Source organism: Pleurodeles waltl, chromosome 9 (genome assembly GCF_031143425.1).
Source record: "Pleurodeles waltl isolate 20211129_DDA chromosome 9, aPleWal1.hap1.20221129, whole genome shotgun sequence".
In the NCBI taxonomy this organism is placed as follows: domain Eukaryota; kingdom Metazoa; phylum Chordata; class Amphibia; order Caudata; family Salamandridae; genus Pleurodeles; species Pleurodeles waltl.
The window spans coordinates 983642476-983661064 of NC_090448.1; the positions used below are offsets into that span (position 1 = coordinate 983642476).

At 41.1% G+C, this 18589-nt stretch overlaps 1 protein-coding gene across 1 annotated transcript in view; it reads left to right on the top strand.

The window, feature by feature from the left end:
• Window positions 1-2314: 2314 nt before the first annotated feature.
• TMED10 (transmembrane p24 trafficking protein 10) overlaps window positions 2315-18589 on the top strand; it is a 44034-nt gene continuing 27759 nt past the window's right edge. The window contains exon 1 of the mRNA XM_069208464.1: window positions 2315-2532. Within this exon, the coding sequence (XP_069064565.1) occupies window positions 2359-2532 (174 nt within the window). The 5' untranslated portion in view covers window positions 2315-2358. The remainder of the gene's footprint in view (window positions 2533-18589) is intronic.

Consider the following 18589-nt stretch of genomic DNA (forward strand, 5'->3'; position numbering starts at 1 on the left):
ACACTGTAAGAACTTTGTCTCTGGGAGGGTCAATGCGTGGATGGTGTTAAAAATGTCTGACCAACTTGCAGCACAACAATACCTGAATCCGAACTATAAAGTTTTCATCAAATTAAAGTTTATCTTTCATAGAATGTACAGTTTCCAAATGAAGGAGCCACTTCCACCCTGGAAAAATTCACAGAAATCCCCGGTTCACGGGCAAAACTTATTTACATATTTTGTGCATTTGTTCTGTTTAGTTAAAAGTACAAACACAGTTTCTTCTGCATCATTTTGATAACCTGCAAATACGAACTTGCAGACAAGCTTTGATTCAGTGCCTGAATGGTTATCGCATTGAACTAAACTTCAATTTTGTAGAATTTATGGATCAAGCAAATTGCATGCTTGATGGCAAATTAACGCTATTATATTTTGAGGTTTTATTTTATTAACTATATCTATTATTGTATGAGTTATTATTTGCCACTCCACCCTGAGACACTTCATGACACATCACTCAACTCCATTTCACTATACTTCATTATACTCCACTCTGACACTCTCCTCCATTCCACTCTACACCACTCCACTGTAGCCCACTCTGCGCCACTCCATCTTCTGACACTCCCCTTTAGGCCACTCCATCCTTCAACACTCCACTCACCAACACTATATATCACTCCCCTCTGTGTTACTCTACGCCACTCCACTCTACGACACTTCACTCCATCCTCCTCTACTTGACCTCACTCTATGACACTCTACGCCACTCCACTCTACAACACTCTGTTTTACTCTGTGCCTCTCCACTCAATAACACTCTGCGGCATTCCACTATATTCGGCTACACTATAAGCACCTCCACTCTAAGCTGCCCTACACCATTCTACGCGACTCCACTGTACTTCACTCCACGCCACTCCGTTGACACAGTATGACCTCCACTCTACGACACTTTACTCTACGACTCTCCACTCTATGCCACTCTGCTACACTCTACTCCACTCAAGTTTACAACACTCTACATCACACCAGTCTACGCCATTCTACTCCACTCTACACCACTCCACAACCCTCCATTTGATGACACTTACTCTATGCCACTCCACGACATTCTACTTCCCTCCACTCTACGCAACAACACTCTATGACACTCTACTCCACCCAATGCCACAACACTCTACTCCACTCTATTAACCTCCATTCTTCTCCCCTCCACTTTAAGGCACTTTTTCACTCCACTCTGCATCACTTCACTTGACACCACTGCACGACATTCACTATACTTTATAACACTCCCTGACACTCCCCTGTATGACACTCTACACCATGGATACTCAAAGTATGGCCTGGGGCCCGCATGCGGCCCTCTTTACCTTTACATGTGGCCCCCTGGGCAACAGGAGTATAGTGTTGCTCCTAACTCGATCGTAAATAAAGAGGCAATTGTTTATTTCAAGGTTAACTGGTGTTAAGGAAAGAAAGTAACGGTTGGGAACCACTGCTCTACTCCATTCCATTCCACTTTCCACCATGCCACTAACTTTTAGCCACGCTTAAAAGCAGCCATGCTAGTATAAAACATGGCTAAAACACATTGGCAAAGCCTTTTGCATAGGAGAAACTTAGCAGAGAATTATTGGCTTTGCCAGTGCTTGTTTTCACAGCTGGCATGTTTTTCAGGTCCATGCCATGTGCTACTCCAGTCCTGGTTTTTTCCTTTAAATTCTAGGACTTGTGGTGCTGTTTTATAATGGAATAAAAAAGACAACCAGTCTCAGTATTCAAAGAAAAAACCTGGACTTGAACAGCACATCACGCATGAACCTGGGAAACTTTGCAGGGCTGTGTTTCCTAGACGTACACGACTGTGTATAACAAATCGCAAAGAAAAGGTGATTTATGATTGGCAGCACTCTCATTCAATGGCAGTCTTCCAGCTACAGCTTCTATGCTCATTGAAGGCCCGCCTATGCCAACTGTCAATTTGTTGTAGAGGGGAGGGATGTAAAAGACAAGTGATGGGCACGTCTCCTGGCCTACGACAATTCTCCACCTCCCCGCTTTGTATTCCGGAAGTTCTCTCTGTGCCAGAATCCAACATGGCTATCGGTGAGCCAAGAAGGTAGGTTTTCCAGGTAAGTAGGCCCAGACATACCTTGGGCCCCGAGTGCGTGGTAGTACAATGGGTCCGAGTGAGGCAGAAGATGCTGATCGTGTTTCACAAAGGGCTCCGAAAAATGGAAACTAGTAAATGCCCACAGTAAGTATGGCGGCCTTGGCGTCAGACGCCCGCGACGTCTTTTGCGTTGGGATACGTGTCATACGTATCTGTACGTGCTGTGCGTGGTCCGGTCCTTGACTGCTGCCGCCATGGCTGTTCTTCGATTGTTGCCTCTGTTGCTCTTTTTTGGGCCAGTGCACCCTATATCATTTCACCTTCCTTCCAACGGGCGCAAGTGTCTGCGAGAGGAGATCCACCGTGACGTGCTAGTGACTGGGGAGTACGAGGCGAGTGAACAGCCCGGTGTGAAGACCCACTTGAAGGTAAGACCCGATGTTGTGGCGTGTTCTAGGCCAACAGAGAACTAGTTAATCCGACCCAGGAAGGCGGATACACAGGGCTTCATCAGCCCAAACGAGTGACCAGTTATGATCGACTAAACGCACATGAGGGCATGGTCTGAAGCTTCAATAGACCGAGAAAGGCCGAGTTCATGTATCTGATAATGGCAATAAGTCCCTGTGAAACACGGACACCGTGCTGCCACCGAACATGTACGTGTTTTTGTATTTAGCCCACCCCCCCCACAATTATTTTTTTTTATGTTGAAGAGCCTATCGATTATCTTGTAGTAGATGATGGGAGCCTGAACATTTTTAGTAATTAGCTCAAAGTGTGAGTGCTATGTTAGTGGTATAAAGGCTGACGATTGCTAGACACAACAAGCAGGTGTGACTTACGCACGTAACTAGTCTATCGCGATGGAAAATACATCCATGCGTGTGAGAGGTCAGGTCTGATAACTGACCAATGCTAGAGTTTCGTGTCTGTCTGAACCACCAACTCTCACAGTGCAAAAAGTCAGCCTTAGGTAGATGGAAGGATGGGGTATATCTTTGTTACTAGTCAAAGCTACAGGGATAACGCCATATGGAACCCTGCTGCACTTTTTCTGCCAACCTGTAGGGGACATTCTTTCAATACGTTTCTTTTATATTATGATAACGAACAGTAGGCAGCACTTACTACTTCCGGGCAGCTTCAGCATGCTAATTATAGAGCAACGTATATAGGGGGCGATGTAAGAGATGAGTAGGAAGATAGTAAAACCGAAAATGGCAGTTAACATTTGCAATTTCCAGTTAGCAGTTTACGGTTTCTTCTACTGTGTACAGTTTCTGCATGTGGATAGCCCATGGCGGATTAGGCAGGTTTGTCACTTAGAATGACTTGTGAGAAACATGGCCATACATGGTGATTTAGACCATTTCATGGGACCCAGTGTATCCCTGTCTCGATTCAACCTTAGTTAAATCTGGAAAAATCTTTTGTAATAAAGTAGTCTATAGTCTGCGACATGTAGTGTTCTTTCTTTTGTTCTACCATTATAGTAGGGCTACTCTAAACTTCGTGGGCCTGGGTTCTTGGTGCTTCCTTACTTGCACCAGTCTTTGTCAACAGCATTAATCGGGTAGCCTCTTGTCTGATGTAGCCCTCATGTTTTGGTGTGGCTCATATAGTGCTGAATTAGGTTGATTAGGAGTTTCAAGTCCTGAGAATGGTGTACTGAGTTAAAACAATAACATTCTAGGTGAGTATGTAAGTGGCCAACCAGTTGAACGGATATGTTGTGCTCCATTCTCTTCATACCATTTGCTGACATTGCAGGGTAATGTTACTTATGCTGAATTTGTTTTGGTAATCGATTTGAGAGTTCCATGTAGTAGAGTTGTGATAGAATCGTTGTATAAGCGAGGCCCACATTGTGATAGTGTAAGCATTGGTGGGAATTCGCATTGCATCAGGAGGTGAAATGTGCTGTCTGTCCTTTCTTTCACTTGGGGGAAGCAAGCGGTGGCAAAGGCAATAGAACTTGCCTATGCGTGTCAGTGTTTTTTAGCCATGCACGTAAACCCACAAGAAATAAAAATACGTATTAACGGATCCTTCTTTATTTTTTTATTCGGGTCAGTAAATATGAACCAGACTGCGGGTGCCGGTAAAACACAGATTAAACAAGAATAACAAAAATAAATGATACTCCTCCCGCCTCTAAATTGGTGTGAGGCCTATAGTCTACGAAGTGTGGACTGAAGTTGTCAAAAGCAAGGAGAATCATGTCATGGCTGTGATGTCTGAAATACATACATAAAAAGCATTTAAGAAAAAAATCTAACTTCTTTAATTATTGTGGAGCAAAAAAGTACCCCTGATAGAGGCAAGCAGCGGAAGGGCACTCTGTAAGGAAAGCGTTAGATTAGACATGCTCCAGGGTAGGGACAAACACACAGTCACTTGCTGACTAAAGAGAAGCTTGGAAATGAGTGACGATGAAGCCAGCAGATGGTAAGCAATTGGTGAAGTCTAGGCCCTCTTTAACTAAACAAATTGTCTTGCTAGCAACAGTACATTTGCTCTCTCTCCATACATCTAATATAGGGATTGGGTGCAGTGACAAATTGTCAAGAGGTTAAGGTGACTAGCAAAATACTGGATATCATAAGCATTGGCAAAGCTAGTAGGTCTCGCCCATGTGAGAGCTATTGGCTTTGTCAATGTCTTTTTGCTATGTTTTACATGGGTACTGGATATATTTATCTTTTTTTTGAAAATCAAGTATTTATTTGAAAAAAGGGACATTGATACACACAGCGTAATTTCAGCAGCTGAAATATTTATCAGAGGAGTAAATAAAAAATACGAAGAAAGAAGGGGACATAGGAAGAAAATGGGGCAATTCGAAGTAATCCCAGATAATTCAAGAGTGCTGTCGGGGACAGGTGAACAGGAATGAGATGGTCAATTGTATTTCAACTGTTAAGTTGAATTTCATGAAATGACCTCCAAACAGAAGAGCGTGGCGCCATCTTAAGAAAAAAATAAACAAAATAACACAAAAAACAACATAAATTCATAAGTAAAAATCTTTAAGTGGTTTTATAGCGCCCCCCCCCCCCTTTTTGTTGTTGTTGTTGTTTGTTGGGAGCACTCTGGACCAGAGTGAGGGGATCCCATTTCCAGTGAACACGCAGCAAGTGCTGCCATCAACAGTAAAATAAAGCCATCAGAGCACAGTATGAAAAGTATTAGTAACAAACAACAAGGAAGACCTCAGCAAGCCGTATGTACTTCCAGTTGGATAAAATAATGCTCGTATAAATTGTTTTGGTACATTACCCTGTCGCGTGGGCTCTCATTATCCTAAATGAGACTACTGGATTTCTAGGCAGCAGGATCGATAACGGTGTGGGGGACTGAGTCTGACCCACTTGTAAAGAACTCTGTCACCCTAAATCCGTTTTTTGCTCCGGCTAACTAGCAGTGCCTCATTTCTCCCATGGGGAAGAAATGATTAGGCAGCCGAGTGCATGACATATTTGGAACTTCTCAGGGAAGTCGTGGTCACTCAGATCCAAACCAACTCTCTCATTTACAATATGGTCTCATATACAAATGACAAAGACAGTATAAGTTTTATATAATGTTTTAATAAAACGACTGTATTTTAGATAATAAGGCGTGAGCCGCAATAACCTGAACAATACATCATAGTAGGATTGAAATAGTCACCAGGAGAGTAAAACATAAGAACAAAGCTATCATATTGCCTAACAGTTTCTACTCTCCCTCTGCTTGTTTTATTTAGAGCACAGCATGTTAAGCTTCTAGCTTGCCTTTCTGAATCACTGGGGTGACATAAGCCCTCATACCTGAGCAAAGGCCTGTGATCTGGTTCAGCATCTGCAACGAGGCAGTCAGCGTCTAGCTGTGGGTCTCTGGTCGGAATCTCCCTCTCGCATGTATTGGGACAAGGAAGTGATTTTATAACTAACATGTCATCGTGATCACAAAATGTCTCTACGCAGGAATGCCAAATCTAAACTCCTACCACGTCTATCGGCAATGTACCAGACTGTATCCTTGACTGAAGCACAGAGTGAATATGTTATGAAGAACTCCAGTGCTGAAGTAGGCAAAACAGTGTGATATGAATAAAAAACAACACCGTAGAATTGGCTATTTGAAAAATAACAGTACGAAGCCTAATAAAAAGCATTTAGAGCAAAGTGCACAGAGGCTCTAAGCTGTCAGCAAATGAATAAAATACATTCAGGGCAAAGTGCACAAAGGCCTAAAGCCTGAAGCTAATGCGCAAAGTATACGTAAAACTAACCACACTATAACCCTTGAGATCGGAAATGACATGGAAACAGTAAAATAAAAGAAGCAGGCAAACAAAACAAGAAAATAGAACATGCAGGAACCTGGCGTCTCACTTGAAAGAGATCTGTCCTCCCTCCTTATCCAGTAATTTCATGCAGAATATTTCCCTTTTCTTTTCAAGATCTTTGAAATTGTTTTCTTCACGTTGACAGATCAAGCGCACAACGGTATATAGCAGAGTCCTATGCGGCCTGCCAGCGTGTGCTGGGGGAAAGCTTGCCAAGGTGCCCAATAATAAACTAGAGTTTCTTTAAAAAAAAAAAAAAGCCTTTTTAGTGAGTAAGCGCAGTGTCAGGCAAAGTAGAGAGAAGCATCAGAGAGGTAGTGCAGAACAAAAGATGCTTCTAAATTTATGAACTTCAAAGCTTTGTGCGGCCTGTGACATGCCAGCTATGCTGTTTCAGTGGTTAGTTTTTAATAAGTATGAATATAAGGACTGTTAAGGTGTGCGCCCTACCAGGATATCTAAATAAGAGGAAGTTATGTAGTTAACTTTCACTTCAGAAAGTTGTGTCGTGAAAAAAACAAGGGAAAGAAGTGTGACGGGTTGGGTGCAGTGAAGTAGCGAGAGCAGAGTCCAGATGAGAAACAGACTCCCTCCCCTAACCCATTATGTCACAGCACTGGGGATCCCTCCTGCGGCCTACACACAGCTGAGGTGTGCACTATGTGCTGGTTCTTAACAAACCCTCTACTTCTTCTTTTTCTTCACCACAGAGACACACAATAACATTTCTCCCCACATACAATCCACACCTCAATAAACTATTTCACTGGCCTGACGTGGTCCCTCACTCACAGCTTTTAGCCGCCTCAGACCTCCTCAATGTAAACTGCGATGAAATATCGCTATCACAGGGCGTGCACCAGCAGCAGATATTATGCTTGATCTTAGTGCAGCTTTTGACATTGGTCTCCCACAATATTGTGTTAGAGATTGTGGGCATGTGGTATTGGGAATGAGGCATTACTTTGGTTTGCTTAATTACTACATGATAGAATGTTTCAAGTGTCTGTGAAACCATTCCATTCTATGGTCAGTCAGTCAAGGTTTTTATTAGTGTTTAGACACGTCTTTAAAACAACAATACAATAATACTCAAATAAAATTTAATAAAATGACCCCCCTCCAACAAATTCCACAAACCGTGAAATCCCCCATAGACTTTGGTCCTACAACGCTAAAAACACTATAACACGCTTGTTACCCTCAACCTGTATCCATCATAGCAAGGATCATCAAGTCTGAAACCAGCAGACAGCTAAATTGCCCCAAACCTAATTTAAAAAAATATCTACGTCACATGCCTTATATTGTATTTTATAAAAAGAGGTTTTAAAATCAAACAACTTGTTTTAAAAAATGAAGACCATCTAATAAAAGGTGGATATTAAAATTACATTTTGTAACTTTCGCCTACATCTGCAAGAAATCTCAGTGACTAAGTGTGGCAAATTTTTCCGGCCTTTGAAATATATTCTAAGGCCTGTACGCTGCAACAAGGAGCTCTTCAGGTGGCCTGCTTGAGCGCTACCCTTTTTAATGTTTATATGCGGCCTTTGTCCAATATTATGGAAGCCTTTGGCTTTTCTATAACTTCTTAACCAAATGATACATAGTTAAGCATAACGCTTTTTAAGAAACCCTAGCGCAACTGCTGCCCAGCTGAATCATATTATGAAGGCTGCAAAATGGGTGTGCGACAATTGTTTAAAACCCACTGGGGAAAAGACAACGGTGTTACTACTTTGCAACTTTATTGATATCTAGTCTTCTGCACGTATGGGTCCTTGTCCTCATCCAGAACGTAAAGTCCAAAATCTAGGTGTCTGGCTAGATCAAAATTTTATTTTGAAGATCAAGTAAACGTCGTAGCAGCCAAATGTTTTGGCATCCCAGGAGGAAAATTCTATGATTTTTGCCCACTGTGACTTAGAAAACTGTTATTTTAAACTCCAATAACCTCACATCTAAATTACAGCAACATTCTGTATTTAGGTCTCTCACCAATGTGACAGGCTACAGAGAATCCAAAATTGAGCAGCAGGCATATATAATATGCTGGTCTGAGAGAGCTGGATTGGTTACCGGTGAAAAAGCAAGTCCAATTCAAAATCCTGTTGTATTGCTAAAAGGCACTGTCAAATTCAGACCAATGCTATCTTCAAACTCTGATTAAGCCTGACATCCGTGCAAGAAATTGGATGTCTAGTGGGGCTAGGATAGCACAGGTTCCCAAGATTCATAAAACCCCAAAAAGTGGTAGCTCCTTTAAATTTCTTGCCTCTGAAATTTGGAACAGTTTATCAGGAAAACCATGGCAAACGTCTGCTGAAGCACTCTTTAGGAAACAACTAAAAATGTAGCTCTTTATTTAAAGATCAATTTCTGGTTTGTAAATCTGATGTAGCCTTTCTCAGATTATGCAGAATCCTAGCACGGGGAGGCTTCGGTAGAAGTAGCCATACATCCTTCAAATTTGGTGGTGGTGGTTGTCCTCTGGTGGTTTGTTGCTTTAGGTTTTTTGTTTAGGAAGAGCTTGCTGTTTAGATTCCTCTCACTTATTACACTTGAACACTCATTTTCAGTTGTTTCTTAAGATGTTGAGAATGTTATGGCACTTGAGAAGGAGACATAGCAGGTATATCTATATCTCGTCCTTCATGATACGACAAGTAGTTGAGGTAGGTGATGTGTTTTGGACTTCCTGAATACTTTTTAATATCTTCTGGTATGCAGTGTTCCAATTGTCCATTCTAGATCTAAGCAGAGCACTGGATGCCACAATATGAAATTGGGACTTGGAGGACTATCCTAAGTACTTTCAGTTGGAAGAAATATACACAGGCTGCCTTGTCATTGGCTACTAAAAATATGCAGCTGATATTATAAATGCCTAAGTTTCAAAATAACTGAATTGATACTCTGGTTCACTCATGATGGAGGGTCATGGACTTTCTTTCCTGAAGGTTTTGAAAGATGTTATTGTGGCCACATGATCCCTTCTCAAAATCATAGATGGAGGTTGGCTGGTGATTTCTTTGTACCCTAGGCGAGAATGAGCATGGACAGATGCATGTCAAATATGAAATTAATTTGTATAGCATTCTTTATTTCTCACATAACCAAAATGGCTATTTGAAGCTTACACAAATTTAGTAAAAGTGCAGAAATGATGGGGGAATGAGTCACTATTTGATCACAATATGTCCTAACTCTGGCAATTCAGCACAAGCTACTCTGGACTATATGACATAAGATTGCCATTATGAAACTTTTCCACTACCTTTTTACGGTCCATAAGAGTAAGGACCAGAAAGAAGTGTTTAACATTGCAGGATATGACTGAGAGGAAAGGGATCATCTCCCTGCTGTTACTTGTTTTCATGAAGATGATGATTAGTCTGGTTTGGGATCACATACTTGGTCAGGTAGTTGTGGGGATGACCGTGCAAGGTGTAGTGTATAAATTACAATCTGGGAAATAGTAAGTGTTTTTTTTTTTTTAGCAGAATAAAGTACTCCCAGATTGGTGGTAATTGTGTTCCTTAACGGCAGGTCCATAGCCCAGTGTAATAGATGTGTTTGTGTGCTTGGAGGGGGTAAAAGAGACCAGAGTCTGTTTGTGGCCTGTGTTGTACTTGCAAGGCTTTGAAGTAGTCTTGGCTTAAGTTTGAGTTTGCGTACCCTTAGTAATCCAAACTGCTGATAGTGTAATTTCAGGCAAAAGGTAGAATACTGTAGGTAGTGTAAAAGAGGCTATCCACCTTTTGATGTCAGAAAACTGCTGCATTGAGAATCCCAAGTTCTTCCTTTTATGCTATGGTGTCATACTGAAAGTGCTTGATCGCTGAGTGCCACATAGGACACCATAGAAAAAGAACAGTACCTGACATAGGAACTTCTTCATATCTGCATGTTATGTTGCCCTAAGGTAACTGTAACTTGTGCCCCCTCCATGCACAGTTTCTTCTTCAAATAGTACATTATTAATATTATCAATGATGTTATCAAAGGTGTCATGACTGCCGTAACTTGTGGGGTAGATAACAGTGCATGGTGAGGGCGTGAGTTATAGTTCTTAGGGCACAATTTAGTTCCTTGAAATAATTCTAACCGGTGAATTTCTATGGTTTTGTATGTTTAAAGTGTGAGCCTAACTATAACGTCCCTGTAACTTTTTTTTTTTTAAAGAGAAAAAAATATATATATGCTGTCCATTCTCTCTGGCACTCCACCATCAGGCTGTCTTCAACTGCCAGCAATATAATGCACTAGATATTTGTTGAGGATAACTGGACCCCCGCAATGCCCCCCAAATATTGGTCTTTGGAACCCTGAAATAAAAATGCCCAGAGTGCTGAATTAACTTATTAGAAATGTACTAGCAACTTTGTCAATCTTTTATGAAGAGACTTTATGCAGTTTTGAACATGCCACTTCATTCCACAAAGAGAGTGTCCGTAAATCCCTGGTTTGAATTTACACCGAACTAAGATTGCACAAATAGACAAGAAGTCACTCAAGCTGAATCACACGAAGGAGTCTTTTTGAAAATCATCAGAAATTGTTTAAGGTTGACTCAAAATTCCGGGGACAACGTTAATTGAGATTATGAATTAAAATTCAGCACAATTTCGGTTTTCAAATTAATTGCTTTTGAAGTTCTAGCTGTACAGTTACTTTCTTTGAAAAACTTGTCCCTTATTTTATACATCTGCCCTAGGCAGCGCTTCAGGTTGCCAGTGAACACAGAGATCTAACTAGATATATGAAGTTGGCACATATTTGGATGTATCAGTTAAAAGTAAGGTTCCAGAAACAGCATCATCAGAATGAGATACAGCAAAAGTTGAGTCCTATTTTACATTTCTCGTTTCAAAGAGGTCACTAGAGTGGAAGGACAGTGACAAAAGGATAGCCTATTTATTTAGATATAGCTATAAACTTAGCTAATGACTCCTCAAAGAATGGACCGTCTTGGGTGTGCTAGGTCAACAGAGCCCATCACACTTTGGGTATGCCCCAAAGTGAGTAAACATCCTCCTAACAAATGACTCATGAGGATTTTCTACTATTAAGGAATGCCTTTGCAGAATTAATCAGACAACATGCATATTTTTCCTTTTTGTATGACTCTCAATTTTATCTTAAATTCTACTGAGGCGCGACATCCCATAGCTCCATAACCTGCTTCAGTTACCAATGTGGTAATTTTCCTCACCTGTGCAACAAGATGGAGGTCCGGGAAAAAACAATAACCAATAGTCCCCCAGTATTACTGCTTTCTGCTGGGTGGCCTCCTGAACAGTGTGCTCTCTCCAGTTCATTTAGGCCACTGAAACATTGTTGTGCTACCCATCCTTCAATTTTGTCACTGCCTGCTGCTGTTCTGTCTCTAGGTTGTCTGCACCACCATATCCTTTGATTGTATGACTGGCATTTCAGCAGCATCTCCTCCATTTAGCTGCAACGGCCCTCGGCTGAAATGAAATATTGACCTGGAACGCAACCCACAAGTGCCCTTCCCCTTTCAAATTACCTAGGAAATCCTATTGATGATCGAGCTCCACAGTTGTGTTCACTGTGTTGGCCTTGAAAGACTGCAAGTCCTTCATATTTGAGGATGTATCCACAGCTTGCTCCTCCAAAGTCTGCACCCTGCCGCCTTCTTGCATTGCACTTTATTTGCCAAACTGACCAGGTTCCCTGCCACAGTCTTCATTTGACACCACCTCAGATATTCTCTCCCTGTATTGATCGATCAGAGGAGGGGTTGTTAACTCGGTAAAATTTGGATAATCCAAATTCAATCCTGGCTTAGCTGCTTTTGGGTTTTGTTAATATTGAGGTTGAAAAGGTCCCCTTTGTCCCCCCCCCCGCTGCATCGCAAGGCTCGACATGACCACCTGTGCTCCCCAATGCAATAGCCATGCAGGTCACAACAGCATATAGCCCTCCTTCCTCAACTCTGTGCAGGGCACAGCTCACCCACAACTGGAGCTCCCAAGACCGAGAGCACAGTGGTATGCTGTCACTGCTGCCCCCCTCACCACCCACGATGGAAAGTGGTTGAGCACTGCTGCTGCAGCCCCCTTCTCAGTACCACGAACTGCGGTTGCAGCTCTGTTACCACTGCAGTGACTCCAGGATTCTGCTTCCCGGGCCCATCCAGACTATAGTTATGACAATACACTATATCCACACAGCAATCCCTCTGATGAATAACTGGGATCAATTGCTTCCTGCTCATCCTGTTCATTGTCTTGCAAAAATCTATCTCCAGCAGGTTGTAGAAGGTATACTAGTCTCTACGCCGTCCCTCTTTTTAACTTTTTCAGTAGCAAACGTTTATGCTATACATTAACATGATTTTGCATCAACAAGGGTCTGACGCTATATTTTGCTAAGCTACCCTTATTGAGCTTCTGATTGCACAAAGTGCATTCTCATATTAGACTGACAGATTTTTATTGTCTGAAATTTGTTCCAGACAATGGATTCAGGGAGCAACCTAGACTATTCAGTCTGAACATCTTCCAGTTCGTTTCCTTCTTCGCCTTCTGTAGTCTGTACTTCCCCCTGTCCTTTTTGTTCTTGTCCCGAAACCGTTGTAATAGTAGAAAATAAAAGCACAGCAAAAAAAACAATATATTCTCCTTTGCTGCTGAGCTTACCTCTTGCAAGGAGAGTAATGGTTGGAGCATAAAAGTCAAGAAATAATTAAATTTGGAACAACACGTTCTCATGAACCAATCAGACGTCTGCAGTGCCCATATGGATTTGTGGTTCCTCAAATAAAAATGTGTCCCAGCATGCCCTGCATCTTTGGTTCTGAGAACTGTAAATCACAAATACTTTTTTTAGTTGCACTTAGGTAAGGCCTACTGGCAAGCAACATATAATTCTAAAGCTTAATAAAACTTTTTAAATATTCATGGAACACTAAAAAGACGTCTGGTGCGTTCCATCTTGCGAGAGTCAAAAACCTGGGAAAGAGCTTGTGAAGTGTCATCAAAACAGCCACATAAGGATGTCGTAGCCACTTAGCAAAATTGAAGAAGGAGCCAACTACAGCAGTCATCGCCACCTTCTGCATTTGAAGAACAAGCTGGAAGAGGTGAAGAGAAAGTAAAAAAAAAAAAAAAAGTCACTTTCCCCTTTTTTGTGATAGGCTGCTTCACTAAAGACAAAGTGGCAGATGTTCACTTGTGTTGCCCTTAACTTTGTCATGCATAGCTCAGGGTGGTGTCGTGAGTTTTGATACACCACAAAAAAGTTTTGTGGCATTTCAGTGGTTTGACCCAAAACCGTAATTCACTTTCTAACTTTTTTTGTTAATGAAAAATGTATATCTATTTTTAAATCTCTGCCTAAGAGGTTAGTGTTCAGATCAAAAACTTTGTGCTTTGGCCATCCAATAAGTCTGGCTTTGTGACTTGGTATATTTGTTCTGTCACTGCTGAGTTTAGACACTCAGTTACCATCGTACATGCATTGGAGCCCTCATCCATGTACTCGTACATCTACCCACCAACTTCTTCTTGAATTTGCTCACTCAACCATGCGGAGAAAAATACAAACTCGAAACATATAAGCAAGATACTTTGAAAGAAGAAAAAAAAATGCTGCTTAAACATGGTGGGCAGTGAATAATAATAATTAAAAAAACATACATGGTAATGGGCGGCCACCTTGGAAGGTATTGTGCATATTACATAATGGTTTTAAGTTCATTCTGGCTGCCATATTTGAAGTAACATGTTAGCCTTATTGGAATAATAATCACTGATTCTGGCTTTAGCAGTGTAAAGGCTTATTGTCTTTACTTTATTTTTTTTCACTATGTCTGCTTGTTGCTTTTATTGTACCCCTTTGGAAAAAACAGATGAAACCCGTGGCAGCCAACAGACCTTTTCCTAATAAACTAGTTCATTGTATAGTCTTTGTAACTGACTTCTCATCGTACCCAATTTGGTTGTACTGTATTGGCCACCTTTTCCATAGGACCACTATCTACCATACAGTCATACCACAGTGCAATAATAGTACACCACTAAAGGCAAATTAGCTTTAACAGATGCTTTTCAGAATAAATAAGTCAGGCCTTGTGCTTTGTGTTGAAGTTTCTGATATATTTATTGAGCAGAAGCTTTCCAAAAAGACACAACGTTGCAATTCAAGCACTGTAATCGGGAAAAATATAACTTCTGCCCAATCAAATGCTATAGGAAGATCAACCTGTGAAAAGAGTGAAAACCCAGGCTCGGTAGTGCACCATAATTTTCTGCTGAACACTTAAGGTCTGGCGCAGATGCACTGTTAATTTGTAAAAAAAAAAAAAAAAAAAAAACACACAAATTCCCTAGCTCTAGATAGCTGTCCTACCATAAACACTAAATTCCTTGCATCACCAACTTTGCCTATCACAGACAACACTAGCGATATAATTTGGATATCCTCTCTGTACCCGGTGAAAGAGGATATTTACATATAATATACTACATTTCCTTAGTAGCTGTACATATCCTCGTAGCGATTTATTAAAATTGGAAATCTGGGGTTCTATTACCCCCAAACAGTTCGGAAAGAGAATTAACGGCTCAAGTGATGTGCATGGTAAGTTGGTTGCCATTTGTGATGTCTGTAGACAAAAGTTGGTTGAAATTACTAACTCGCGTTCTCCATTTAATTGTAGCAGTATAGTTGTTGGACCACTTTCAACAATTTTCTTTGTATTGTCTATAACTAGAAATGTACTGACACTGTCGCCGAGCCGATTTGAAAAAGAAATATGTAGATTCACTAACATTTGAGACATTGTTTTGGATGAGGAGAGTTTATGGGTGCATAGCTCCCCGCAACTAGTGCAATTAAGTGGTTAGGTTTTAGTTTGTAGGTGTCACCTACCTTTTAACTGAAGCTTTTTCAGGACTTGTATATACTCACTTGTCATACCATAGTCAAAGTAGTTATAGTTACGAATTATAATTCACCTGTTATGCGTAGCTGAGCAGTCTATAACACATTCCAATAGGCTATTCTCATGATCTCACCCTTGTTATAACAGATGCAAATATAAATGTAATTCAATGTATTACAGGTCAGACTGCTTATCATATTACCATTGCCAATCTCAGATTGAAAACTGACTATAATTAGTTTTTGGGTAGTTTGTGATTTAGTGACATGCATTTAATTGTTAATTGTGGATGTAAATATTATAAAGTCCTAAGTAGTTAATTTGGTGTGATAGTTATGGTTTGTATGGCTGTGGCTTTTGATTGTGAAGCTAACAATAACTGGTGAGTTTTTTTTTTTTTTGTAACTAACTTTACATTACGTATTTTTTATTTTTCTAAGGTCGATTTCAGTGTTTTCTTTTAACATAAAGTGCCCATAGCGTCACTCTGTCTTTTTATTTTTCTAGTAATAAAATTCAGGTTTTACATTTTTTTTTTTTTTAATATATATATTTTTTTATATATATTCTGCATTCAACTTCTATGCACAACTGGGTTTAGTCTGGCCCTACTTCAACTTTTGCAGATGGCCAGCCCCCCGCTGTGCACTCATTTTTGTCGTGCACCACAGGGATTGGCTACAGAGCCTGGCATGAGGTCAGGCACTAGTCATCCCCCGCTATGTGTAGCCTTGGGCTAATGTGTGGGCCAAACGACCTGCTCTGAAGCCTGGCATTGGGGTTAACCTGCTATGGAAGGCCACCTGTTTGGCTTGACCCATCGGCCATCCTGTGCTGCAAACAGGCTTTGGCCATGCACATCATGCAGGGGTGTGGAATTTAATAAAATATCTTGCCCCTGTGGTGTCATGTAGTGCAGCGACAAATTATGGCAGCGATCTGAGAGCACTGATAATAGCCTCTCTGATTATGGCAAACACTATACTAGATCTTGAATACTCAAAAGTTCATTTTGCCACCTTTTCACAGATCTACATACTGGGGCTGGAGGTAGTGGTAAGCAATATTTCCAGGGTTGGAATGGCCTTTTGAGTCCGTGCAAACCTACTAACTTGCATGTTTAGGGTTTTCACAAGCTCTTTGCTAATCTTTTCCCATACTGAGAGAGGCTAGATATTTACTCCTGAGAAGGGCAGAAGCAAAACTTCTTCAAGGTTTGGGGAAAAAAGTGGTTGGAGGGAAAGTGGACAGATTTTCGCATGAATAAATCTACACATGCATATTTGCTTGTGCTAGCATACAGTGCAGTGGCGTGGAGTATTCCTAGTGTGGTAGCACACTGCTTTTACAAACCACGCATTTTCATTTGAAATGACTATTACATTTGTACAGGCATAGTTTTGCTAGTAAAACTATACAGTGCACTGACATGTGTAGAAATTACACCACCAAATATAGTTATTAGTTTTGAACATATTAAATTGTTTTTCAACACACTTTAGAAATAAAAAAACTGTGCTTCAATTGTGCAATCATAATTTTGATATATTCTAAAATAAACAGTTAATTTAAATATTATATTTTAGGGGGGAAAACGTTTGTACCCCCAGTCTCTAGCAATATTGTGACATAAATCCTCTCACTTTGAAGTCAGAGAAGGAAAAAGTAAACAGTCGCCCTTGGAAGACAGCACCTGGCGTTTGACCCTGGTCTTTGAATGCAAAGCAAATGTGACGAGATAAGAACAGGATTTACAGGCCTGTTTACAGATAGGGAGGACTCGGAAGGATGCTGTAAATAAGATTTTGGTAAAAGACCGACCTCAAGCTAGACAGCCTCTAACAAATAAAGCCAGCAAATGGAAAGCAAGAACATTTGAGTTGCAAACCACAAAGCCAGTGGCAAGCAACTTTCTGAATGTCCCCAAGATGTCCTTAGCAAACCAGACAGCCATGCTGTCTGGTAGGCTGCAACCTAAATATGGACAAATAAAGGAGGGGCCTCCTGCGGTAGCATTGGATCGTGTCTCTGCTGCAGGATATGACCAAAAGTCTTTCTGCTCCCACCTGCAGGGGCTCATTAGGGGGTGTTTTGTACCTCAAACCCCCAGGGGAAATGGGCAGATAGTCCATTCAAGGTATCTGGCTGTGGCCCCTGTCCAGAATATGCCCAACAGTTTGGAGAAGGCTGTTTGGAATGGGTATATAATTAGGTGGGGTCCGCCTGTTCCCCCTCTCCACTGCTATCCCAGTTTGTGACCTAGAGCATTCATGATTAGATTTGGCATCCAGACTGGGGCTGAGGAGTGTAAATCCCAATTCCCTCTCCCTTGTGATGGTGAACGGTTATACCTTTTTGGGTTCTGAGCCAGCCGGCAACAGGGGAACCCTGTCAGCTCTGGGCATTTATAAAACTAAAAGACCCAGGCAAATCCACAGTGCTGTAGCTTGTATCCATCCTGCTGTGTTTTACAGAACGTGCAGGGATCCACACACATCCTACTACTCAGTGTTCCCACACATCATCTGATAAAATCGGAATCCCGTTTGTGTTGTTGGGGCTAGCACGGCTGCAACATGAATGGATGAAAACGGTGACCAAGTCACATCTCTCTGGACTCTCCCGAGTGTCTAGTTTTTAGAAATGTTTGGGTTTAGTAGTTTTACCTAGGTAGCGGCCGAGACTAGGCCCAAGTACTCTGCCACCTGTAATTCCAACATGGTTCGATTTTGATGATGAAGAGTTTGTCTCGATGTTGCATTTTGAGTACTTTCTGGTCAGAAGCGCTAGGCCCAGCCACACAGGTGGAGTACCGTTTTTATCTGGAGAAGTGTGGGCACATTGAATAGGGGGACGTGTTCTTATTAATTGAATTTCACTCCTATTTTTGGCTTCTAATTGCAAGCCTTATTCAGAGTTGCACAAAACGCCCATTATTCCTAAAGTCAGTTTCCTAGGCACATTTAAAAAATGCATAGATTTGTGCCATGCCAATTAATCATTCATTAGATGTTTCGGCTTAAATTGATAAGCTTTAACTCATTTGTTGGGTCAGTGAGTATCTTTTTATTTTTTGTTTGTGACAACCACCAAACACCTGTAACCAGAAAGTCCTGACGGACTGACAGTACATGCTTGTGAAAATTGCCCATCGGACCACAAAATTACAGATAAAAACGTAAGCTATTTCAAATGTTTACTATTGTATATTTTTTCTGTTTCTTTCTTTGCA